Source organism: Rosa chinensis, chromosome 3, assembly GCF_002994745.2.
Source record: "Rosa chinensis cultivar Old Blush chromosome 3, RchiOBHm-V2, whole genome shotgun sequence".
Classification (NCBI taxonomy): domain Eukaryota; kingdom Viridiplantae; phylum Streptophyta; class Magnoliopsida; order Rosales; family Rosaceae; genus Rosa; species Rosa chinensis.
In genome coordinates this window covers 22,228,034-22,253,139 of record NC_037090.1, presented here as the reverse complement: position 1 = coordinate 22,253,139, position 25,106 = coordinate 22,228,034, and the positions used below count along the sequence as shown (strand labels likewise).

Sequence of the window (25,106 nt, the reverse complement as noted above, 5' to 3'; positions counted from 1 at the left end):
ATTATAGCGCCTCTGGGTATCCTAAAAGCAATCTCAATTCCCAAACATGCTATAGCACTCTTCCAAACAAAAAACCAAAATAAAAAATATTACAATATATTATTAGCGGCAATCCCTCTAGCAATACTGTAATCGCAAACAGTAACAAAAGCAAATTGCACAACTGACAAAACAGTCGAGTATATTAACGCAAAAGTATGTATATCTATTCAAAATGTAACATTCGTGTATCCAATTGGCGGAGAACGATTAACACTCATTTCTATTATTATAATGAACAAAAACAATTTCATTTACTATTCTAACTACTACTCTAACTACACTAAGCCTTACATTGCAAATATAATGATTTACAGGCCAAAAATACAAAGCCGTGATACATCAACAGTACCTTTAATTTGAGAGGGGAGAATGAAACAGCAAATGAAAGAAAACTTTAGGCAGACTGGAGCACGGTAAGAAAATAAGGATATCCCTGGCATGCCCCAGAAGACTGTAGACCATCACCATTAGAAAGCAAAAGTTTCCAATGCAAAACATAATTTGACAAATCGAATGTTCCGGGAGAGAATACACAAACTTGAAGGGGAATCTCAGCTCTTGACTTAGGCTCCAGTTCGACTTTAGTAGAGCTTGACCCAGACCAAATAAATGGGGTAACACTCTCCACTGACGATGACTTCCCAGTCCGAGCTCCAACGACATCAGAAGTCACTCTAATTTCATTAACTAGTGGGAGATCATGCCATCCATCTTGGTTGCTAGAAGACGTGGCAGGTTGAACTGGAATTGCATCACTCAAATTATCACTGTTGGAGTCGTAGGTTTTAATGCATACAGATGCAATGACATCTGATGAGTTGTATATAGTCATGTGAAAATTTATTTCACAAAAAGAAGCTGAGAAGTTATGATACAAGGTTCGAGGTCCATCCACCAGCCACAATATGGGACTACTGCTCTCGATACTGTAAATTTAACCACCATGCAGATGTTAGTGTAACCAAACACTTTTAAGCAAAATCAGAAAATTGAGAAATAAAAACAGGAAAAGACAAGAGAAAACAAACAAGATAAATTTCGGATTCTTAATCAAACTGTTGCTATTGAAGCAAGTCTTGCCTGCAGTGACATGCATGATGAGAAAAAAGATGTGGTAGATCAGAAACCACAGGGTGAGCATCATTCTTCAGAGGCCGAGAGATCAATATGAAGTCAACTGTATTCACGTCTCCCTGACAAATAGAAGGCTCAATATCATTAAATGCTGAGAAACAACAACACTAGCAAAAGCATAAGCTGATTCATCAAAGATGTTCTTTATCAATGATTGAGAAGACCAATTATTATCTGGCCCCTTAATTGCCTTTTTTACAACCTTCTAACAAATACAAAATAATGCACATAGAATATTGGGTCCATACATTAACATAAATAATCAAGCCCAACTACCATTCAAGACATGGAGATTCAGAAGTCAACAACCAAATACAACGAGGAATACTGAACAAAACAAATAACAGAAACAATGTAGCAAGAAAAGAACCAACCTTATGTGAAATTTCCTGCTGCAGTCTTTCACAATGGTGGAAATCCGCCAGTGGCGAGCTGGCTATATCGAAAAGTGGTCCACAGCTGCCCTCAGTACTCAATGTCACATCACTTCCCAGAAGCGGGGAACAAGAGGATGTCTCATCTTCAGAAGTTGATGGCTTGCTACGACTCTGAATACAAAAATGTAGCACTTTACAACCAAAAAAAGGGTGAAGACAAACCAAGTCAAACAAGATGACAAGATAGTAACATACACCAGCAATCCTTTTATCACAGCCCGGTGGACAATGATGCAAAATGTCAAGCAACCAAAGAGATTCTAAGGCTTAAACACTTAACAGGGAGAGTTTAAACAATACAAAAAAAAAAAAAAAAAAAAAACTTAAAGCCCTAATCTTATATTATTGTAGAGCAGCTTCCACAAAATAATACATAAAGAATATCAGAAAAAGACCTTCAGACCTTAACCAAAATTGCAATACTGAGGTAGTTACGAAAAACCTTAAAACAACAAATGAAGGTTATATAGAAAGAAATTCTATATATAAACATGGACTCTCAGTTTGAGCTGCTGTACCAACCTTAAGCATGAAGAAGCATGATAATGCTTGATGAGCCATTAAAGATTGTGAAGGAAAGATGGCATCGACAGGTTGAAGTAATGAGACCTCCCATTTCTGACCAACAGATGATAACTGATGAACTTGGAAACTCTCTGAGCTGGTCTTGTTGACAACATCCATGCGCACAAGGAACTCACGCAATCTTGATGGACAAGGACTGATTTGGAATGACACATCCAACGATGGCAATACCTATGTCAATGAAATTTAGTAGTGCTCACTGATCAGGTTTTGATTATATGCATAGTTGAAGATTGGCAGTCATTCGAAAAGATGAAATTAATCTAGAAAGGACACAAGTATTACCATATAAACTCAGACATCAACATTAAGTCATTAATAAAAAAAACTATCAATTTGTTTCTTCAAAAGTCAATCAAGTCAAGAAATTTTCATTGCTGATATCATGTACACACCTGTAGATTGTAATGCATGCGTAAAGTGCGATATTTAATTCCGCTTGACACATCTCCCATCTCATAATATATAGATATGTCCAACGAGATGTTCCCAGGTAGTGCTGCTCGAAACCAAAGAGGCCACAGCAATGGTTTTTCCCCTTGAATTTTAGTATCCTGAAGGAAAGAGATGGATAAAATAAAACGTCAGAAAAACACCAGTTACAATTCTCAAAATAATACCTCAAAACACCAGGGGAGAAATTGGATACTGACCTCTGGAAATAGAAACACAGAATGAGACACGTCAGAGTCGGAACGTATATCAGAATGCTGAGATGTTTTCTTTCCTAAGCAAGCAGGAAACTCTGAGTTCAAACTTTCCCGTTGCCCAACATTTAGGAATCTAGGATGACTAATCTTCATTTTCAGATTCTGTAAGAAAATAAACTTCATCAGTTCATAACTTCATATAATCACACTAATACACAGAGATGCATCCAGACACAAAGCTAGCCCCCGACATGACATATAGCCGAGCTTGGCTATAAACTGCATCAGTTCATATATTAACACTAATACACAGAGATACATCCAGACACAGCCCCTGACATGACATACAGGCAAGCTTGGCTATATCTGCTGCCCAAGAGCATGGATAGAATAATGTTTACATCATTAGCTCATGCAATGACATCACTACACCAATAATGACATTGAGAATCCCAGATCAGAAAGAGTTCAAGCTGACTCAACCTCCAAAATTCAAGAAGTAAACTAACAAATCCATAAAAGTCCCCACAATGGCAACATCCTCTTCATTGACAAAACTACCAAAAGATGATTGAATGCAAAAGCTCATACCTTAACAGAAAATTCTGATTGGTTCTTCAACTCCAACACAAGGTGCCGTACATCCCCTGCATACGCCCTTTCAGGTAGTGAATGAATGACACCTTCAAGCTTGGGTACACTCTGACATTGGAGAGAACACAGTTAATTGAAAAAAGAAAATGCCCAACTTGGTCTACGCGGTAAAATCTGGTGGTGGAAAGAGAGGGAGAGGGGGCATTCACCTTAACCACTGCAAACTTTAAATTAATACTTAGAGGATGATTGGCCTTCTGTCTCTGCTTTCCGATTATCTTCACAGATCTAGTGTCAAAGTTATGGAAACCAACAACAAAATCTGATAATTTCCACTTTACGCCAACAATTTGTAAAACACCTTCTACTCTGGGAGTAACTGTTAGTTGCACCTGGAAGAAGCAAAAATTGACAATGAGAAATCCAGAAGCTATAAGGTGTGAGCATTATGTGTTAAAAAATCATGAGAACCTGAAAACTAAGTTGAACTCTCTTTGAAGCTGCTAGGGAATAGACATAAAAATGTAACTTTTAAGAGATGGGTAGTTCTTTCCATATGTAAAACAGAGTGAAAACCCATACACACAGGAAATATACATAGAATTAACACTGCAAAATTTCTTATTACCCGGAAAGGAAAGAAATACCATTATATAAGTCATGCATACGATTAGCTAATCATGCTAATTACTCTAACCTGCATTCTCTATCTGGTTAAGAGATATATGTGGCGAAGCATGTATTAAATTCCAGTACCAACCTAACCAATGATTGCCATTAGGTTTACAGAAGCCACTATTTTGAATCACACTGCCTTAACGAAGAGAGATATACCAACAACTTATTTTAAATTGGAGAATGAAATTCACAGTCCTAATTTTGCAATTCACATTCCTTTCCTCTTTTAGAATGAAATTCACACTTTTTTTTTCTTTACAAAAAGATAAAATTTAAGATACTAAAAAAGGAAACATGGAGTGTGGATTGTAATATAGGGAGTGTGAATTTCACTCCCCTTTAAATTTTGCAACAAATTCCTTTAAATTATTCAATATTTACCCCCAAAGGAAATTTCTAATAGACACCTCTTTTCTAATAAGTCATTATAATCTCTGGTTGACCTCTGAAGTAGCTGTTATCATAATTTGTTCACAGTCTTTCATGTCATTTAGGGTTTCCAAGTTCAAATAACTTTTGATAGAGTTGTTGCGTAAAGTCCAGATATAAATTTTGTCAATTTTGTTAACCGGATAACTAAGGGCATCTTCATATATATTTCAATTGCAGTTACCATCAGGCATCAGCAGTAGTGACATCTTTTTGATATAGAAGAAAGAGATCTATTCAGAAAGATATAGATGGCAAGGACGGAGTTAGGGTTATAATCAGCAGAAAACATCCTAGCTGCAGAAGGAAAAGGCATGTCAATCCTAGGTTCTATATATTTTAGAATTGACGATAGTCTCGATAAGGAAAATATGTACACATTATAGACAAGAAGTCTATTATGTCTTATAATAGAAAAACAAAGTAGTCTGTTTTGATTACTTCATTTTGCATTTACATCCACAAATCAAACGAAATGCTTACCAGAGTTGTTTCACCTCCTCCCATTGAAACGTCCACATCAGACAAAGAAAACAATGTCTCAGAGTCCACATCCCTGCAAAACTCAAAGTAAATATTCACTTTAGCTACTGCAAACATGGCCACATATTTTCTTATTGGAGAAAGAAACTGAATTTACTGCAAGAATGCTATCATGTTTTACAGCAAACAGACAACATAGTCATGATCACTGTTTCCAAAGACAAAAGTGTGACATGAGACGTTTTCTCACCCACAAGGCAAAGCATAACCATCAATAGAAAAAAAAATTCGTTAGCAAGCAAAGTTCAAGGCATATAAGTATAACTCTATAAGCAATTGACACTAAAACTTTTTACAATAAAATCATATGTAATTGTCTATGGCTCAATCAAAAATGGAACAAATTCATGCCACAACTTTAGATGTCCATGGTGCAGGCCAAAATCAATGAAATTATGCTTCAGAAGGAGCCATTTGGTTTTGTGCCTTTAGTCTGGCTTGAATAATAAATAAGTGGAGGTATTCTTTTCATTTTGATTATTATTTTATTTTTCTTCTTAAAAATAACAAATCCATACCAAAATTATCATTTGGGATATGCCCTAGCAGAAAGGCTCAAGGAATGCCTGCGATTTATTAAATTGCCTGACAGACACCTCACTAATGCCTTCAAAAAAGAAATCAATTGCTTAAAATAATGTACACACCTGTGGTTTAATTTGGTAGACTCATCATTATTTTGGACGCCCACCAATGAATTATTTTCATCTGCATCATCACAGAATGATTAGCCATATTGTAAATGTAATACTTATGTTACTCAGATAATTAATTGAAAAGAGAAGCAAGGTGAGTAATTACCGGATTTCATTTCATCAGTGCTGGCAGAAAGCTCACATATTAAGTAAACACTGGATAGGAGGAGAGGAATTTGCAGAGGGTTCTTAAACTCAATATCAATCTTGACTGCTTCTGCAATTGGGTGATGAACCAGATATTAAGCCAACTACATCTTGCTTTTTAATTTTTTTTTGGTCGAAATAAAGCCCATCTATATCTTCTTCCATAGTAGTCAAGCATATAACAAGTATAGGTTGCAGTATCTATTACTGCCCTACTTCTGTTTTGGAATTTAGGACTAGCAAAAGATATCCTGAGAAAAATCTCATGCTCTTTTGATATACAATCCTTGAAGGTTTGTCATGGAAATTTTGATATATATATCGACCACGCAACTTAATGTAATACTCAAACATATCTTCATACCTCCTGCAACACATATATTTGATTCTTTAAACTTCTTTGGGATAAGCTTTGATTGTAACTCCAGCCAATTAGTTCTGCCAGTTGACGTAGATGGAACCATTTCCTCCTCTAAAGAACGCCATAATCTTTCTTTAACAGAAGCCTGAAATGTTTTAAATAAAAGATAACATCAACTACAAGGACCCCATGAAAAGTATCTACTAAGCAGGACCATCAACTGAGAGTAATAAAACTGACGAGAAAGAAACCAACAAAAAAAAAGGAGAGAGAGAGAGAGAGAGAGCATTAAATAAAACATTTCTAGAAAAAGTGATACAACTTACAGCTGCAGATGATGCATAGGTTCGATGATCTTCAAAGAAGACCCGAAGAGATGGAATATTGATCTCAGGCAACTGAAGCTTTGAAACCTCAAATTTTTTTCCTGTTTTCTGTAGGATCCAAGAGAAAGCTCAGTTAAGTTCCAGTAACAGCTAGATTGGGGATACACTTTTGTTATCAGTTACATTGCTTGAATTAGAAAGAATGAAAGTAGAAAGTGACAACCTAAGAGTGATAATTAGTTTTGACAGTATTAGTTAAAGAACTTATCCACCAGTTATGTCTAGCCCAGAGTTTTTTTTGTTTGTTTCTATCAAGATCATATTTAACTTTTCAGACTCTTGGGTTGTTTTGAGCCTTCAAAAGGACACCGGGTTGGGATAACAAAGGACGCCATATATCTATGTGTGTGTGTATTAAAAAATTATATATACTAAAAGATACAAGACATCAAACTCATTATGGGTGCAAAACGGGTCTAAAATGTCATGTCAAACCAGACATTCTGGAGAGGTAGAAAATACAAGCCCACTTTTTATACAATAAATAAATAAATAACAAACACATGCAATTTGCCCTCCTCTCAAGCACAGAATGAGAATAGTGCCAACCTGAACAATTTCAAGGAAGTCCTTCAGGAATAACTCCTGCATTGTCTTGGACTGATGCCTACACGCCAGAACCTCCAACATATGTGAGACAGCCAAATCATACAACCCCAGAAGAGCATACCACCTGAATCACAGAAATTGTATTAAGAAACTATCTACAATTTATCCAACAAGTCATACAAGCCAGACCTAACTCGAGTTAACTTACTGTGCAAGATGGAAATGGATATGGTCTTTAATATGGCTCCATGTAGTTCCTTTATATACAGACATGGCACTTCTATATGTGCGAATTGCATGTTTGATCTGGAGAGTATAGGGTAGTACAGGAAAAAAATTCATAAGATGCAGCAATTAACGAGCTAACTTTTTAATTACTCGAGATATAGCTACCTGATCACATTTCTTGTAACGATCACCAGAAAGAACAAGATGAAACCCATATTTGTGTAACATAGGTGGTTTGGACAATAAGTAGCAATAGGATGCTTGCTCAAGCATTACAGCAGAATGTAGAGGCTCCTGAGAAAGAATTAGTCAGGAGCAAGAAAGAGAATTTTCATTATGTATTATATTGAAAGAATGGCCATTACCTCAGCACCAACACGAAAGTAAACAGTTGCAGCCTCTCTATACTGATATCTTGCCTTCAACATCTCTACCCACCAAAGACCACATCGTGTTGCGTTCTGCTGACTAGATAATGCATATTTCTGCAAGAATACAAACATGTTTTAAACATATATAAAGCAACATAGAGATTGGGGAAGAAGCTACAAGTATGAAATTACTATAAGATTTAATTGTACTTAAAAACTTCCCAACTAAGCCGCTCAATTCTAAGAATATAGTATCATAACTAGGAAACTTGTTGACAGCAAAGATGGAATTGATAACAAGGTATGCAGCTGTTTTAAATAGGTTATATACTACACATTAGAGAGATGAACTTTAGGTAGATGGTTTCATTGGTGTCCAATTTATGAAGGCACTGCTTCCTATGGACGGGACAAGCCCCTTGGGTTGGTTGGTTATCTACAACAGTTTCCCAAGGTTCTTGGGTTGTTACAGGTAAGATGATCCAACCTTTCCAATTTGAATGCCAATTTATTTAATGCCACTTCAAATGTTTCATTCTCAAGACAATTTATTAAATAGATATTTGGATGACATGTAGTTCTGCAAATTATTATAGTTTCTGAAGACGGTGTTTTTTTTTTTCCTACCAACAATAGCAAGGAGTTAAAAGACAAATGTATTGTGTAAATTAGGAATAGACGTAATTGTGCAAAAGATGTTTTTCTTCGCAAAATTATTACTTCTTTTGAAAAAGAATAAAAAATAAAAAACATGGAAAATGAATATATAATTCGTACTAGATAGTAAGTAAATGCAGTATCCATGCAACTCTCTGCCTCCTTTCTTGAGTGGTCCAACATGAAATATGCAAGCCCCATCATTTCCTGCAAGGGCAAATACAAAAGTTAGCTCGGCTACAGAGATCAAAACAGGAATTAAAAGCAGATCTATAAAAACAAACTTCAAAAAGACAATATAAAATTTGGAAAGGATAATCTAAAAGAGGCCACATTGTTTTCTACATTATTTAAACCATGCGATGAGCAGTAAATGTGACATTTTAACGCTAGAGACCAAATAAAATTTGAAATCGATGAGCAAACGATCCCACAGAATATTAAACAAAGTTTGGATGCCACATGAAACTTCCCCCATCATGTCACTTAAATATGTACATGATCTGTTTAGTATTTTGTATTATATATTGGAAACAATCCGGAAGACATTAAACCCACCTGTGCACCAGCAAAGCGTTTCCAGGCTTTATCAAGCTTATAATCTGTTGATATTAGGCGATAGTTCGATAATGCAAGTTCATAATCACGTAGCATGAAGGCGTAATCACCCAGAACTCTAATCTGAGATTCAATGGAGCTAAAGGTATACCTTGAATAGGGAATTAAAAAGCCATATTAGAAGAACAGAGACAAATAAGGAACACACAGTAACAATGAAATAAAATCTTTTGTATAACATACGTAGGGCCGCTGGGTGAATCCACCACCTCGTCTTTCCCTTTTCTCCACCACAAATTTTTTATTTGGTTCCGGAAACCCTTTCTTGTTGCAGACACCTGGAGAAGGAAAGAATATGACTTTAGAATCATATATATCTGTATAAGAAGAGTTGAAACCAAATGCAGACTGAGAAGTAAAAAGGTTCCCTACTATATAATACAATATGGAGATGAATACCTGCTGATTCAGCACACGTATTTTTTGCTCCATGTAAGGGATGATGTGCTTAGATGAAAAATCTTGCATGAGATCTTTTATCTGTTCCCAGTTTGTACAAATTGGAGATCATGGTCAAAATTCTGACGTAAGCAAAAAATTTGAATCATCAACCCTACATAGGATTATAAGAACAGTAGCTAATGACTTAGAAAAGCAGTTTACCTCATTAAAATCATCAACGTTAAGGAAACAACGAAGAGGTTGACTAGGTAAGTCTTCAGAACTCTGTCATTTAAACACACAAGGATACAACCTTAGTGTAACTTTATCTAATAATTTCAGATAGCATTGCTGCCAAATGATATTGATCTGAAAACCAGTATTAGTACGTCCTTAAGATTAACTTACATAAAGCACCCAAGGATTATCTTGATGTTCAACTGCACCATCTTGAGAAGAATTGATGCATAGTAATTGACAATCAGAGCCAAAGGTGCTCCTCATTTCAGTTAATCGTTTAGTTGCCCTGCAAAAGTAAACAAGAAAAAACACTCAATTTTTTGTGATGTCTGTTTTTCTAGAACTCCTATTCCCTTATAGGTATATAGAAAACATGTGAACCAAAAAAAAAGAAAAAAAAGAAACAAAGATCTAGACTACTACTCAAGATAGCATCATGCAAACCTACAGCAAAAAGCAACATAACTAAACCATGGCAGCGTTGCAATAATGAAGAACAGCATGTTATGAACTATGTCCAAATTCTGAGGAAACCAATGCCCATACAGATGCCCATAAGCAAACCGTTTCCCACAAAAACTCCAGCTTCTCCCACATCTAAATTCTCAAAACTACTCTTTATTTCCAACTATCCAAATGACCCAAAATACAGCCATTACACCACATCAGACCAGCACCAATCCCTTTTTTTCCTCTGATAAAAGAACTTGTAATTTTCACTCTATAAGGCCACAAAGTCTACCAGATTGTCCCAACTCAAACTAGACTCCGTAAAATACCCTTTTCCAAGAATTAAAGTAACTGGACATTGTAAAATCTAATGGCTCACATATTCAGAATCAGCTTAACATATTGCAACCAATTAGGGGAAAAAGAAACATCATGTCTTGTCCTCTGAACCATGAAACATAAACCATGGCAAATGCATTAACCTTTCCCATGGACTCCAAACTAACACCCTTTCCATATTACAGAAGTACGAATGAATTGAAAAAAGGAGGGATTGACCATTAAATGCCATGAGAATAATTTACAAGAGAATTCGCATGATGACTCCAGCATCCACTTTCTTTTGTCTGTTCTAGATGAAACGCCCCAACTTCCGAATCACTAAAGTTCCCTCCAACCTAATGTCTGAACTCACATGAAGAATAGAGGAATTAGTGCACACCCTAGCTAATACTTATATATTTCCCCAACCCATCTCTCTTCTCAAAACTTCACCCTTTCCCCATTACCCACTATCAATTTACATCAAGCAAAAAATGAGATGATGCATTGCCACTTAGATCTTTCGATTTTCATGGGCTTCAACTCAAGCCTCAGATCACAATATTGGAATCCCAGCAGTTTTTTTGCAACCCCTGTTTATATATAATGACAACATATCATACAGAACTTGTTTACAGCATCCTTTTCTGGACATCCACATCCCCTTCCAAAGTAATGCGCGCAAACTTCCTCTTTCTTTCATTTGTATTTCCCAGTTGAATAAGTGAGCCTTCTTTCCTCCTCACCCAAAGAGACTCTCTAATCAGCTTCTCAATCCTTTCAGCCAGACGGAAAACCATTTGAAACAAAGAGACTAACAGATTGGCAGATTACTCATACCGAAATATGTAAAGTTACTCTGCCTCCAGGCTATAAGAAAGCTTTGTTCCAACCTTCTAATCCTCTCCACCTTCTCCACCACTGGATCCCAAAAAAACTTAACGGCCTTGGGCTACCATTACCACCAAGCGGCAAACCTAAAATACTTAATGGCCACCTCCCCTCTCCATCCCAAAACAGGTGCTAACTCCTCCACACTTCTTTCTTGGGTATGAATCCCAGCAATTGAACACTTTATCCTGCTACTAGTTATCCAAAGTCTGACCAGGCCTCAAAAGAAAAACGATTTATCACCCCGCAAATTGTAAATATAACATTTCTACTCCTTCCCTTCCTAGTGCTTCAAGCAGCCTGCACCTCTTTGCTCTCTCCACCGTCAATACATCAGCAATAATAGTGAATCCAAATGGTCACAAGTTCTCTCTCCACTACCCATTCAAATGCTTGATGACTTTTATGGACCCAGACAGTGCAAATTTCCCCTCAAAGGACAATAAGTCAGAGTCTATTCATTGACTGTGGAACTAACTCCAAGACAGTTACTTCAAGACAAAACTGATACTGACCATAACACTGAACATGTTTGTTCTGAGATCTTCAACAACCCTATTGTTGTAACTAATTTTCCAAGTATTAAAAATGGTTACCTAGATTATCAAGTTTATTTCGTCTCAACAACAGGTACCTCAGTGATCCAAACATACGCCTAGTTTCTTGCCTCCTCCATGTATTTACCACATTTCTTTATAATATGTAGACAACAGCTAATGCATGCTAGGTTCTGACCAGCAAATATAGCATTTTAAAACCATGCAGCTTATTTAGTAATTGTAATATGATTAAGAAACCAAGGAAAGTTAAATACTTCTCTGAAGAACCATCTTGATTATCATGCACCAGTAAATAATGCTTCAAAATATTTGGGTCCATTGCCCCACTGTTCAGCAGGGACGGCAACTTGTTCGAGTTAAAGAGGTTGAGAAATCTGTTGATGGGCTGATCATCTTTTGAAGAAACCACAATAAGACCTAACAAGCAAAAAAGAAACAAACTCACAACAGAATCCAATCAATAAATCAAATAAAATCATTTTATGAACCATGACTAATAGCATGGACCAGAGTTGATAAGCCTTGAGAGCATGTTGTAATTAATCGCAAAAGAATCGGTACTTCACAAGTTTCAACACCTTACATGCCAAAGGATGATCAAAAGCTTCGTGGTCAGAAAAAGAGACTGTATGTACAAGCTCTTTGTTGAAAAACTGAAACCATGATGGTAGAGCTTCAGATTCTGGTCCTGCAAAGAAACCATGTAGCACTCTTAAAACTGCCTATCTGACAAAATTCAAGAAATATCGCAATTCCAAGTATACAATAAATTTCAGATGGAAAGGATAGTTATAAATATAAAATCATGCAGTACATTTCTAAAACAGGAATAATACATTAGGTGCAATATGACTCCCTTGAGAGCAGAATGTCAATGCTATCTGGACTGACATGGAGAATCTCAAAATCAATATCTTCATTCATACAAAATTTCAAGTCAGAAACTGTTTGCATGAATCAACATGAGGAATGTACTTACTGCACGGTGCATTATTAATTTGAGGCAGTTCCGAGCACAACTCCGAAAGATCTTTCTCCCCAGCCTGGGTTATGACTTGTTTCAGCCGTTCTTTTGATACCTATTTTAAGTTTAAAACAATATATCTCATTCTCCAACATATGCACAATGCAGACTGAATTAAACTGAGCCATAAAACAACATATACACAATGCAGCTGATGTTCAAATACCGAAACCCTCCTAATCCTAAACAAGATACTTCCTTCCCATTTGTATCACAGCAACACGGCGCACTGATAGATTAAACCAACCACCGAGGGACATATAACATCTAACAAGTTGAATTTGTGATGGTTTCGAGGAGAGCTTAAATCTCTAACCACTCAAGCTCTCTGCACCAAATATCTAACAACTATGACGTCTTCGATTGTTTTTCCCTTCTAATATCTTTTATAATTCTTTGTTCTCTCAAAGTAAAAATGCTACCAAGAGCAACCTACTAATTGACTAATTATCCACTAGTAAATTAGCAACCCGAAAGACTTCAGTGAAGTTACTAATATTTTGATGCCACTGCACATGCTCTAGGATTCTTAACTAAGCCACACAGCTATAAGCCTATAGTCCTAACTGAAGTAAAGGTTTCAATGAAAATTATAAACTCCAAGGATCCGATTTCTTTCGCATCAATCATAAAACACAATCAAAAATCTACCTCCAAATTCGGTTGCCGAACATCAGAGTCGTAAAACAAGCGTAATCTGAACTTCTGAAGCCTGTAAGGTTGATCACTCGCCGTCCGCACAGGCACTGCGCCAAAACGACCACACAAAACGACTCAAAATTCACTCTGATTCACCCTCAGAAACCCTAACATATAATTGAATTACAAGAATCAGTGAGAGAAAGAGTGGAGGGCTTTTTGCTCACCGTCGAAGTTGTTGAAGACGCAGAAGGGCCTGAGCATTTGGACGAAGGTGAGGCCGTTCTTCTGGCAAGCTTCTTCGACGAGAGGCGTGCGGAGCACCATGACGACCGGAGTGATCTCCTCCAATAGCATTTTGCCAAGTGGCGTGTTCGCCGGATCCACCATGGTCGTCTTCCTCGTTTGAATAATGCCCTAAGTGGCGGCGACGGCGACGGCGACGACGGCCCTCTCAGACTCGGGCTCAATGCCACTCAGTGACTCGGGGTTTGGGTCTCTTAGATCCCAGGCGTCAATGGAAATGAGAGCCAGAAGGGGAGGGATTCTGAGAACACGGGACGACTTCGTTTTGTTGTATGGACTGTTGTCAATGACCTGCCTGTTTTGGGTCGGTACTCTTGGGCTTATTGGGTTTGTGTTTATCGGTGAAAAGCCCATTGTTTGATTTTTTTTTTTAACGTTTTCATTATTTATAACCAAAAAAAGAAAAATAAAAAAGGATGTTAGACACTGCCAATTTCGATTCAAATCTCCTAAGTACTTATTTGGACTTCTTATAATTTGAATCCAACAGTTTATATATTAAGTCACAATTTTTTTTTTTTTAGAATAATAAAGAACTTTTATTTTATAAACATATGCATATATAGTCAGAGTCGTTCCTAATGTGCGGCCTCATCGCCTCCCATAAAACATGGAATGCATGAACTACTCATGCCTCTTTCACTAACATCGGTTATAGGCTTTAACTACCGATGATGGACATGAGCCAAGAAGGTCCATCCTCTAATCATAAAACTTGCCCACATTCTCGGGCTACACAGTGAGCAATTGCATGGCAATTTGATTACAATCCCTCGATGTATGGTAAATAATAGAGATGTTGAGGCTTCCACAATAATAATTTCATAATTTCATCCACAATAATACCCTCTGCCGCAATAATACATGCTTCTTGCACACTGATCATCTAAACTACCCTTAGACAATATGTTTCGACCACAACCCCTACCAGTCTCCTCTCCCACACCATTTTTAGACCAATTTTGATGGCTGAAAGCTCGGACACAAGAGTTGAAACATGTTGCTCAATATAGTCAAAATCATGTTTACCAACTTAATTAATTATTTATTCAGTTGTGCTCATCTGCTGTTGGATTTAAATTTAAGAGTGGAGAATGAAAAGACACTTAGAAATTTAAATGTCTTAACCCTAACGGTACGAAGTTCATGCCCCTCTATTAGACGACATGGCTTTTGCCGTTCTAGACTAGAAAGATCAAGCATTGTTTCATCAATCCCCCCTCTGCTAGTGGAAGATTGGGGCTAGATTCAATTTGATGATATGTGTGGCTTGTTATTTTTTTCACATTGTCCCCCCGCTGCAAAGTGTAAGGATTGGACCGAAGGAACCTACCCATGGAAGCTTCGATTAGAATCAAGGATTTCTCTATCTATAAGAGTAGCGGATGGACGTGGGGCATCCCCAACCTCACTTAAATGACTAGACCGTCACAGCCCCTTGCAGCAACATAAGAGTCATGCGCAGGCGTGAAGGGTCCGATTACCTTCTACCCCTCCTTAAATTAGAGCAGAAATTGCCCTTTAGTATGGATCGATATTGATCAATAATCGATCTCTCAATCCCCAAACTCAATCACATCCCAACTCATTTCCTTCCATTATCTTTAAGCTATAACAAAATCAAACTCGTCTCTTGACCAAAGGAAAACAATCAAACACATCTCATGAGCATTTGCCAAAAATAAAAAAACGCATCTCATGAAATTTCTAAGAAAACTAACACATGTTATTCTCAACTCAATTCCCATATTTCCTTACTGTTTGAACTAGCTGAAAAATACGTGAAATTACTTCATAGTGAACCATTTTAACGAGAACCACTAAATTGAGGACTAGTTGAAGAGCTCTATTATTTTTCATATCAAAAATTTGTTCAAAACAAAGAAAAAGGAAACGTGATATCAGTTCGGACGCGTGCCATTACACAAACTAACGGTTACTCCCGCGAGGCGCACGCACCAACCTCCCCCGTTCAATACTAATGTGTTGTTTGCTCTTAACTTTGCGCGCAACCACCAACCACTTTCTCCCCACTCACTTCCTCGCCGCTCCACGACTCCTCACTTTTCGCTCTGCCATCTCAACTCTCGCCATGTCCAGCCGCTCCAACTTCCAGGGCGGCCGCAGCAGAGGCGGCCCTAACTCCCGCGGCGGCGCTCGCCGTGGAGGCCGAGGAGGAGGACGCGGCGGCGGCGGCGGCCGAGGCGGCGAACAGCGCTGGTGGGACCCCGTGTGGCGAGCCGAGCGACTGAGGCAACAAGCCGCGGAGGTAAATTTGATCAATACTATCTCTTGATTTGGTTAATAGAAGCTCGAGAGCGTTTTGAATTCGAATATATGATGATATGAAACAGATGGAAGTTCTTGATGCGAGTGAGTATTGGGGGAAGATGGAGCAGTTCAGAAGCGGAGCGGAGCAGGAGATGATAATAAGACGTAATTTTAGTCGGCATGATCAGCAAACCCTATATGAAATGGCCTATGAACTAGGGCTTCACTTGTAAGCATCTCAACGAAGAACTTAAACAATGTGTGTATTTGTGGTTTGCCATTTTTCTTTTCTTTCATGTCTTGTGTTTTATCTGTGCTTGTGCAAAGGAAGCCATGCATATAATAAGGGGAAGGCTCTTGTGGTCAGCAAGGTTCCTCTGCCAGATTATCGGGCAGACCTTGATGATGTTCATGGTTCCACACAAAAAGAGGTATGATTTTTTTATTTATTTTTTCGCTGACTGTGTTACTTTAAATTTGTACCCGAGTATTGAAGATTTTTGGTTTCCGCAGATTCGGATGTCTACAGAGACTGCAGAGAGAGTCGGGAGTCTTTTGCAAAGCTCGCAGGGGCAGGGAAGTAAGCAAGCTTTTGGTAATGTTGCTTCAGTGGCGTCTGGGTCTGGCCAGGGGAACAAACTAACAACTGTTAGTGAAAATACAACCAAACCCAGCTCCAGCTTGGAACCTGATACTGTTAAGGAGAAAGAGAAACTTAGCCTTCAACTTAAGGACTTGCAGGAAAAAATGAAGGTACATCTATGAAATTTGAAGTTTGACTCTATATGTTGCTGTTTTGATGTGGTGAAATTGATTTTTTTTTTTTTTTTTTTTTTTCCGGTTACTTGTATGCAGGTAAGTAATAGTCTGAAAGCAATGCTGACGTTCCGAGAAAAGCTTCCTGCATTCAATGTGAAGTCTGAGTTCCTGAGAGCTGTTTCTGAAAATCAGGTGAGAACCGTGAGATAGTTTGATGCAAAATTAGATTCTCTGTCTTTAATCAGGAACCTGTGCAAATTGAACTAGTTTAGGAATTGATAAATTTAGTTTTTACTCCAATTCAAGAACTTTGCGCATTATCTGTATTTATGCACACAGATGTTATATTCATAATGAATTAATCTAATGGGGACATTTTGCAAGTTTCTGTAGATTTGATTGATCATTCACTGTATTTCATGGTTCAACTGATATATACATAATAAATGATGCAATCTTGAGATAGCATGATAACGACTAATGAGTCTTATTGCCAATGTGCATGAATCACCCATTGTGTTTTCAGTTTTACAAATGAATATAGTTTAACTGTTAATTTTTATGATAATGAAGAATATGACATCTAGTTATCTACGCATATGTACACATATGCATGTATATATTTATAAATTTTAAACACGTTTTAGGCGTTTCTAAGGGAAGGATAAAGGATGAAGGTGGAAATGAAAGTGATGATAAATTTGTGATTGGATAGTTCAACATCAGACTAGAGGTTCATGTATTTTAGTTGTGGAATAGTAGGGGTGCAGTAATTTGGTCTGGCATCTTGAGAGGCTTGTGATACTTTTGCTATTTGAGTACTTGACTACTAGGTAATTCTGTAATATCTCAAAATGAGAGATACCCTTAAATTCTTTAGTAAATCAGACATTCTCTTAAATGCTGAACTAAATTATTTATCTTTGTCTTGTATACAATAGGTGTTGGTAGTCTCGGGTGAGACAGGTTGTGGCAAAACAACACAACTTCCTCAGTTTATTCTAGAAGATGAGATTTCACGTCTGCATGGTGCTGAGTGCAACATAATATGCACTCAGCCTCGTCGTATATCTGCCATGTCTGTTGCTGCTCGTATATCCTCTGAAAGGGGAGAGAATCTTGGTGAAACTGTTGGTTATCAGATTCGACTGGAATCAAAGCGCTCTGCTCAAACAAGATTGCTATTTTGCACAACTGGAGTATTACTTCGTCAGTTGGTAATATTATTTTTCCATTATGTTTATAGTATCTAGTATATTTATTTTCCACCCAGATGCCTGACACACATCAATGTGTTGCTTTTGAATTAATGGACATGCACTTGCTGTGTAGCTTGATTCAATCCTTGGACTTTATCTTGGTTCCAAGTCCTTAAGATAATTGTTTGAATCTCCATCAGTATACACATAGAGTTTGTCGTACTTTAGGAGATCATAATGTGTCATGTGGTACCCAAAAGAAATGTTAGTTTGTAAACTATTCTGCATATACATCTATTTAATGTTATGTTACATTTGTTAGTGAAATAACTCACAATTTTTTTTTCTTTTTAGAAATTAAGCTCTCTCTCTCTCTCTGCCCTCCTATTTTCTAGTAAACCTATGCCTTTTTTGTGAATATACTTTTTCAAGACGCAAACTAATTTCATTTGGAAAAGAAATACATAACCTCTTTTTTATTCAATTTGTTTTTTTTGGTTTGTATCAGCTTATTCTAGTTAAGAGTGCTACCTTGATTGCTAAACTGCCCCCATTTTCCCATTTGTTATACTTGTAAGGGTCGGGGATTTTAGGTCAATTAGTTTGGTTTCACATACATACCAAATCATTGCCAAGGCATTGTCCCAACAGTTGAGAAGGTATTAGGAGATACTCCCTAAGCTTGAGGGGCGTTTGTCAAAAGGAGGCAGATTTTTGATGCAGTTTAAATAGCAAAAAAGGTGATGGATGAAGTGAGGAAATAGACTACAAAATGTAGTTTTTGAAATTGAGAAATCTAATGATCATGTTGATTGGGATTTGTTGGACTTTATTTGGAGAAAAAATGTTTTGGGTCTGTTTTGAGGAAGTCAGTTAGAGGGTGTTTTAGAACAGTCGACTTACCTATTTTAATAATGGGAAGCCAAAGGGTAATTTAGATCTACAAGAGGATTAAGGCACAGAGATCCAATTGTTGCTTTCGATTTACTTCTGTGGTGGATAACTAGACTAATTTGGTGAAAAGTGTAAGAAGTGTAGATTACACACTTACATTTTGAGGACGACACGATATTTATTTACCATTTTTGGGGAGGATCAAAACCTGAGAAGTTTTTTGACGCTTTCAAGTGGTAGTTTCATTTTGGAACTGAAGATAGATAGAGGTAAATGATAAGTTGTGAGGATAAATGCTAGTGAAAAAGGCTGAGGAGTTAAAAGGAGGTTTAGAGGTGTGAGGTGGGAAACTACCCTTTGAGGTATCTACGGTTGCCTCTTGTGAGTAATCCAGTGCTATAAGTGTTTGGGATCCAGTGGTGGAAAGGGGGAAGAGATTAGAAGGATAGATTGAAGCTTTTCTGTCTAGTGGGGAGGCCAACACTAATTCATTTGAGTTTATATTGACATTACAAATTGACAAGATGGGATTAGATAACATAACTGACTTAAGCAGCTTGCCAGTCTCATTTTTGGATTCCTTGTTTTGTGGCTGAAAGGACAGAAAATCTAATGAGAAAATTTTTGTGGGAAGGAGTGTTGGAGGAGAAAAGGATTATTTTGTTTAGTGGTTTGGCAGCCCAAGGACAAATAGTATACTCTAAGAAGAAGAAGTTTAATTGAAGTGGCTGTGGTGTTTCTAACAGGAGAGACATTGCCTCTGGTGTACTGTCATCAAAAGTTAGTGCAACCTACATCAAAATGGATGGGATTCTAATATTGTGACTAGAGGTTCAAGTTGATGCCCTTGGAAAGACATTTCTCAAGGCTTCAGTTTCAGCTTCTTTTTGTGTCTTTTGAGCGGGAAATGAGGGAAGTGTGAGGTACTGGGAAGGGTATTGGGCGGAGGAAACAACCTTTTGTAACATTTTTCCACGCTTACAGATTATCCAGGTTTCACAGTGGTCCCATTGTTAGATTATGTGCAGATCCTTCCTATCCTTTAGCTTGGGATTTGGCATTCCAGAGGAAGCTAGGGTTGAGGAGGTTGATCGCTGGTGGGAAAAAGTTCAATACTCGGCTTCGTTTAGGCATCAGTTTGTTCAAAGTTTTAAATAGCTCTTTTCAGGCTTTCTTTTTAGATGAGAGTGTTGTTGTGATTAGTCTTTTCCAGATTCAGAGATAGCTCTTATAATCCTCTTTTCCTGTTTCACTGTTTACTTATATTTTTTATTTGTGTTGAGAGAGGAACTGAAACAAGAAACAATAGGTTTGGACAAGGTCACAACAGCAAGAAACAAAAGAAAAACGAAGAACAAAGTTTTGTGTTTTACTGTTTCACTGCTTCACTTTGATGTTTTTTGGTTTGCTAGAGATTTAAGTGGACCCCTTAACCCCATATTTTGGTAATTTCTATTCTTTTTTTTTTAATTAAGTTTGTTTCTCATCAGGACAATTAATAATAGAAAAAAAATTTGTGTATAAGGTACTTCTATATTTGTACAGTCTTAACAAGTATCAAGACTCTGGTACACCAACGCACCAAGTCTTTGGTACTAGTTTACCAAAAAACTTCATTATAATAGTGATATTTTGGGAATCTTATCGATACCTGTACTTACACATGATCCCTGACAATGTTTGTTTGTTTGATGTGAACTTACACAGGTTCAAGACCCACAGTTAACTGGTGTGAGCCATTTGTTGGTTGATGAAATCCATGAAAGAGGCATGAACGAGGACTTTTTACTAATAATTTTGCGAGACCTTCTTCCTCGACGTCCAGATCTACGACTTATTCTAATGAGTGCTACCATCAATGCTGACTTGTTTTCCAAATACTTTGGAAATGCCCCAACAATACATATACCGGTATAATCCTCTTACAAGACTTTTATCTTTGAGATTTTTCAACACATGTTCTTTCTAAGCTTATGCATTCTTTCTAAATGGCAGGGATTAACGTTCCCTGTGGCAGAGCTATTTCTAGAAGACGTTTTGGAGAAAACTCATTATATAGTCGAGTCAGAGTCCGAGAAGATGGAGAGGGGAAATTCCAGGAGAAGGAGACAGCAAGACTCCAAGAAGGATCCCTTAACTGAACTATTTGAGGCAATCTTACTTTCCTATCATTCTAAGTTTCTTACCAAATCAATTTTAAAACTTGCATGCAAAATTATGTATTGACAAATTGTACCACTCTTGGTGCACAAAAATCCTTAGATAACCTTGTTTAGATCCTTAAGGTTTTCCGGTTTATAGCTTCAGCAGTTCCTACATTATTTCTGCAGGATGTTGATATTGATCTTCACTACAAAAGTTATAGCACATCTACAAGAAAGTCTCTGGAAGCTTGGTCTGGTTCACAGCTTGATTTGGGTCTGGTAAACCACTTGCTTTACAACCATCCTGGTGTTTTATTTTTTTTTATTTTTTTTGAAGGGCCATCCTGGTGTTTTATTACTTCGAAGAATTTTGTGCATTGTCGCATCTGACTGTCCAATATGCATGTCTTTCTTACGGAAGATTATTTGTCTTGATAGTGAAGACTACTTTTATGTTCAAAATGAATTTATGTCCTTTATTAATGCATTGTAATCATCATATCATGTGTAGGTGGAGGCAACTGTGGAACATATATGTCGCTATGAGAGAGATGGAGCAGTTCTTGTTTTCCTTACGGGCTGGGATGATATATCAAAGTTACTTGACAAAGTTAAGGGAAATAGATTCCTTGGAGATCCCGAGAAGTTCATGGTTCTTCCCCTGCATGGGTCAATGCCTTCTATCAATCAACGAGAAATATTTGATCGTCCTCCCACTAACAAAAGGCAAGCATATTGTGTTGTTTAGGCATTGAGGACCATCATTTCATCTTACCTTCTAATTTCTATAGATCAATTTTCTCATGATGTTTAATTCTTGGGCCATACAGTGTTTTGGTTGGTTCTTGTATGGTAGTTTTAAATTGTATGTGGAGAGTATGCTTCAATTCATTGGATTGACTGAAAATAGATGTTGCAGTTCAATTGTATTTGTGTGTGCTAACATCGGTGGAATCACTAAACTATCCGCACGATCCATGGTGTAATAGTTCATTAGCAGTATCCCTAGTCCTACTTTGTTTCAGCTGTATTTCCAAATTTTATATTTGCTTTATCTATTTTTGTAGAAAAATTGTGCTAGCAACAAACATTGCAGAGAGCAGTATTACCATAGATGATGTCGTGTATGTCATAGACTGCGGAAAGGCAAAAGAAACGAGTTATGATGCTTTAAACAAGTTGGCTTGTCTATTACCATCATGGATTTCAAAGGCTTCAGCACATCAGGTATAATACCAACAGTAGCAGCAACTCATTTGCTTTATTTGTATTTTACTTCATGAGACCCTGTCTAGCTGGATCTTATTATTATTACCATCATGGATCTTATTATTATTATTATTTATTTATTATTTTTATTTTTATTTTTTACAAACATGTGCTGGATCCTTTATGCTAACTGAAACATTATTTGTTTGGTGAGATGATTTCAGAGACGAGGGCGTGCTGGCCGTGTCCAACCTGGAGTTTGTTACAGACTATATCCAAAAATGATTCACGATGCAATGCTCCAATATCAGTTACCTGAAATTCTCCGGACACCTTTGCAAGAGTTATGCCTCCATATAAAGAGTTTGCAGCTTGGAGCTGTTGGATCATTTTTGGCAAAGGCACTTCAACCACCAGATTCTCTTGCAGTTCAAAATGCCATCGAACTTCTCAAAACTATTGGAGCTTTAGATGATAGGGAGGAGCTTACTCCGCTTGGTATGTATCATTTTATGCAATTACGTCTTTACAGAATATCATTGCCATAGTTGATTGAAAAATATCTCCTATCAGGTCGCCATCTTTGTACACTACCATTGGATCCAAACATTGGAAAGATGCTTTTAATGGGTTCTATCTTTCAATGCCTCAATCCTGCCTTAACAATTGCTGCTGCCTTAGCTCATCGAGACCCATTTATCCTACCAATAGATAGGAAAGAGGAAGCTGATGCTGCAAAAAGATCCTTTGCTGGTGATTCTTTCAGGTAAGCTCATTCGCTTAACGCCATAGCTGAATTTGAGAAGTTTGACCTCGGTTCTCTGGCTAATCTGGACATTTGTTGTTTATGCAGTGATCACATAGCAGTTGTTAAAGCTTTTGAAGGATGGAAAGATGCAAAACATAATGGATCAGGAAAATCATTCTGTTGGGATAACTTTTTATCACCAGTAACCTTGCAGATGATGGAGGATATGAGGTTGCAGTTTGTAGATCTATTATCGAACATTGGCTTTGTCGACAAATCCAGGGGTGCTAACGTAAGCTCCTAAACCTCAAGGGATAATTTGGTATCCTTTCTGTTTGTTTGTTTATTGAGAGATAGGGGGAAGGAGAGGAGAAAATAAGAGAGACAGTTAGAGAGAAGAGGAATAAAAATCTATTGAGGCCTTGAGGGGGGTGTAAATAAAAACTGAAATTTCAAATGTTTATTTAGGTTTAAGTTCCGAACTCAGTTTTTCTATTCTTCCCTTTCCCACTAATTTTATTTCTCTGATTTTTTTTTCCTTTCCTTCTACTCTCTTCAACTTGCAAGACAAGAAACAAAATTTAGAATTCGTACCAACAGAACACCCCATTTTTTCTTGTTCAAGTGATACTGTCCTTTTAATGTTTTGTCATTTGACAATTAAAGAGGGTCCCATTGCTTGATTTTGTTGATTCTGCACAAATTTAACTTTTTTCTTTCCCCAGTTTTTCCTTCCAAGTATTTTGGTCAAGTGGCCTATGTCTGTCTAAAAACTAAAAAGAGGAGGATTTTGCAAGATGACCATAGTATGTTTGTGCAGGCTTACAACCAATACAGCCATGACTTGGAGATGGTGTCTGCAATTCTTTGTGCTGGGCTTTACCCAAATGTTGTGCAGTGTAAAAGAAGAGGAAAGCGAACAACATTCTACACCAAAGAAGTTGGTAAAGTCGATATCCATCCTGGATCAGTCAATGCTGGGGTTCACTTATTCCCTCTGCCTTACATGGTATATAGTGAAAAAGTGAAGACAGCCAGCATTTACATCAGAGACTCTACAAATATATCAGATTATTCTTTGCTTTTGTTTGGTGGTAATCTCATTCCAACCAAAACTGGAGGGGGCATTGAGATGCTTGGAGGTTACCTTCATTTCTCTGCATCAAAGAGTGTTTTGGAGTTGATTCGGGTAACGCCTCTTGGGATCTCAATCATCTCATGTTAAATTTATTACTTCTGTACAGTGGCTGCATATGCACTATTTTTTTACAGGGTTAAAAAAAAAAGGTCCTGAATAGTATTGTTTTTGGTTATTGGTTCTCACAGAAATTGCGCCGTGAACTCGACAAGCTTTTAAACAGGAAGATTGACAACCCAGCATTGGATGTCTCTAGTGAGGGAAAGGGAGTAGTATCTGCTGTGGTTGAGCTATTGCATAGCCCAAATGTACACTAAATTCTTTGTTCCTTGTGTGCTGTCAGCACGGTTTTGTAGTCGTACCATTTTTCTATAGGAAAGAAGTGTTCGGCAGTAGAATTTGTCTCTTATTATGTAATAATAGAAAATATAGAAAATTTTGATCGCTAAACATGCCAACTTACCGGACTACTCAAATGGCTTTGAGTTAAAAAAATATCTCTCTGTTTTTCCGTGAAAGGCCGATGCAGTGTTTAACCTATGACATAATGGCCAAAGGAAGCCTTTGTTTTGTTTCATCCAAACGGGAAAACCACACATAAGTTTTATATTTAAGTAGGTCTGTTGTATACTTTTTGCATCTGAAAATTTGAGAATGAGCGTATCTTCATTTAGAACTTTAAGTTCCCGCTACATTGCAACTGCAGAGTTGGATCTTCTGAGTAGTTAAACCAGCAAGGGGGAAGGAATGCTGTGAACAGTTTTGTTATTATTCCTAGTCTAATCAGGAGTGCGACTGTGGGTGTTTTTATTTTTATTTTTTGAACGG

The 25,106-nt window shown here is 37.3% G+C and overlaps 2 protein-coding genes across 4 annotated transcripts; one reads left to right on the top strand and one right to left on the bottom strand.

Moving 5' to 3' along the window:
• Window positions 1–164: 164 nt before the first annotated feature.
• Window positions 165–14,178, bottom strand: LOC112192382 (trafficking protein particle complex subunit 8). 3 transcript variants are annotated; one of them, XM_024332094.2, is made up of 28 exons: window positions 13,838–14,178; window positions 13,623–13,717; window positions 12,927–13,026; window positions 12,531–12,635; window positions 12,202–12,364; window positions 9,894–10,011; window positions 9,708–9,770; window positions 9,504–9,584; window positions 9,288–9,382; window positions 9,045–9,195; window positions 8,607–8,693; window positions 7,824–7,943; window positions 7,624–7,752; window positions 7,439–7,536; window positions 7,231–7,354; window positions 6,622–6,729; window positions 6,299–6,440; window positions 5,894–6,004; window positions 5,740–5,800; window positions 5,033–5,105; window positions 3,652–3,834; window positions 3,440–3,550; window positions 2,852–3,010; window positions 2,594–2,752; window positions 2,136–2,369; window positions 1,551–1,724; window positions 1,123–1,235; window positions 165–968 (listed from the first exon to the last, which is right to left on the bottom strand). In XM_024332094.2, the coding sequence occupies exons 1-28, from the start codon at window positions 13,998–14,000 to the stop codon at window positions 437–439; spliced, it is 3,852 nt and encodes a 1,283-aa protein (XP_024187862.1). In that variant the 5' UTR covers window positions 14,001–14,178; the 3' UTR covers window positions 165–436. The 3 variants fall into 3 exon arrangements, with proteins under 3 accessions (XP_024187862.1, XP_024187863.1, XP_024187864.1); XM_024332095.2 differs by lacking the exons at window positions 12,927–13,026; window positions 13,623–13,717; window positions 13,838–14,178 and having other exon boundaries at window positions 12,526–12,633; XM_024332096.2 differs by lacking the exons at window positions 12,202–12,364; window positions 12,531–12,635; window positions 12,927–13,026; window positions 13,623–13,717; window positions 13,838–14,178 and adding an exon at window positions 10,760–10,788.
• A 1,671-nt stretch (window positions 14,179–15,849) lies between these two features.
• On the top strand, window positions 15,850–24,855 carry LOC112192770 (DExH-box ATP-dependent RNA helicase DExH1). Its single transcript, XM_024332639.2, has 16 exons — window positions 15,850–16,185; window positions 16,271–16,416; window positions 16,519–16,618; window positions 16,701–16,940; window positions 17,043–17,138; window positions 17,888–18,163; window positions 20,747–20,950; window positions 21,035–21,190; window positions 21,370–21,462; window positions 21,695–21,909; window positions 22,251–22,410; window positions 22,617–22,890; window positions 22,966–23,158; window positions 23,246–23,432; window positions 23,961–24,329; window positions 24,467–24,855. The coding sequence occupies exons 1-16, from the start codon at window positions 15,898–15,900 to the stop codon at window positions 24,593–24,595; spliced, it is 3,126 nt and encodes a 1,041-aa protein (XP_024188407.1). The 5' UTR covers window positions 15,850–15,897; the 3' UTR covers window positions 24,596–24,855.
• Window positions 24,856–25,106: the final 251 nt, after the last annotated feature.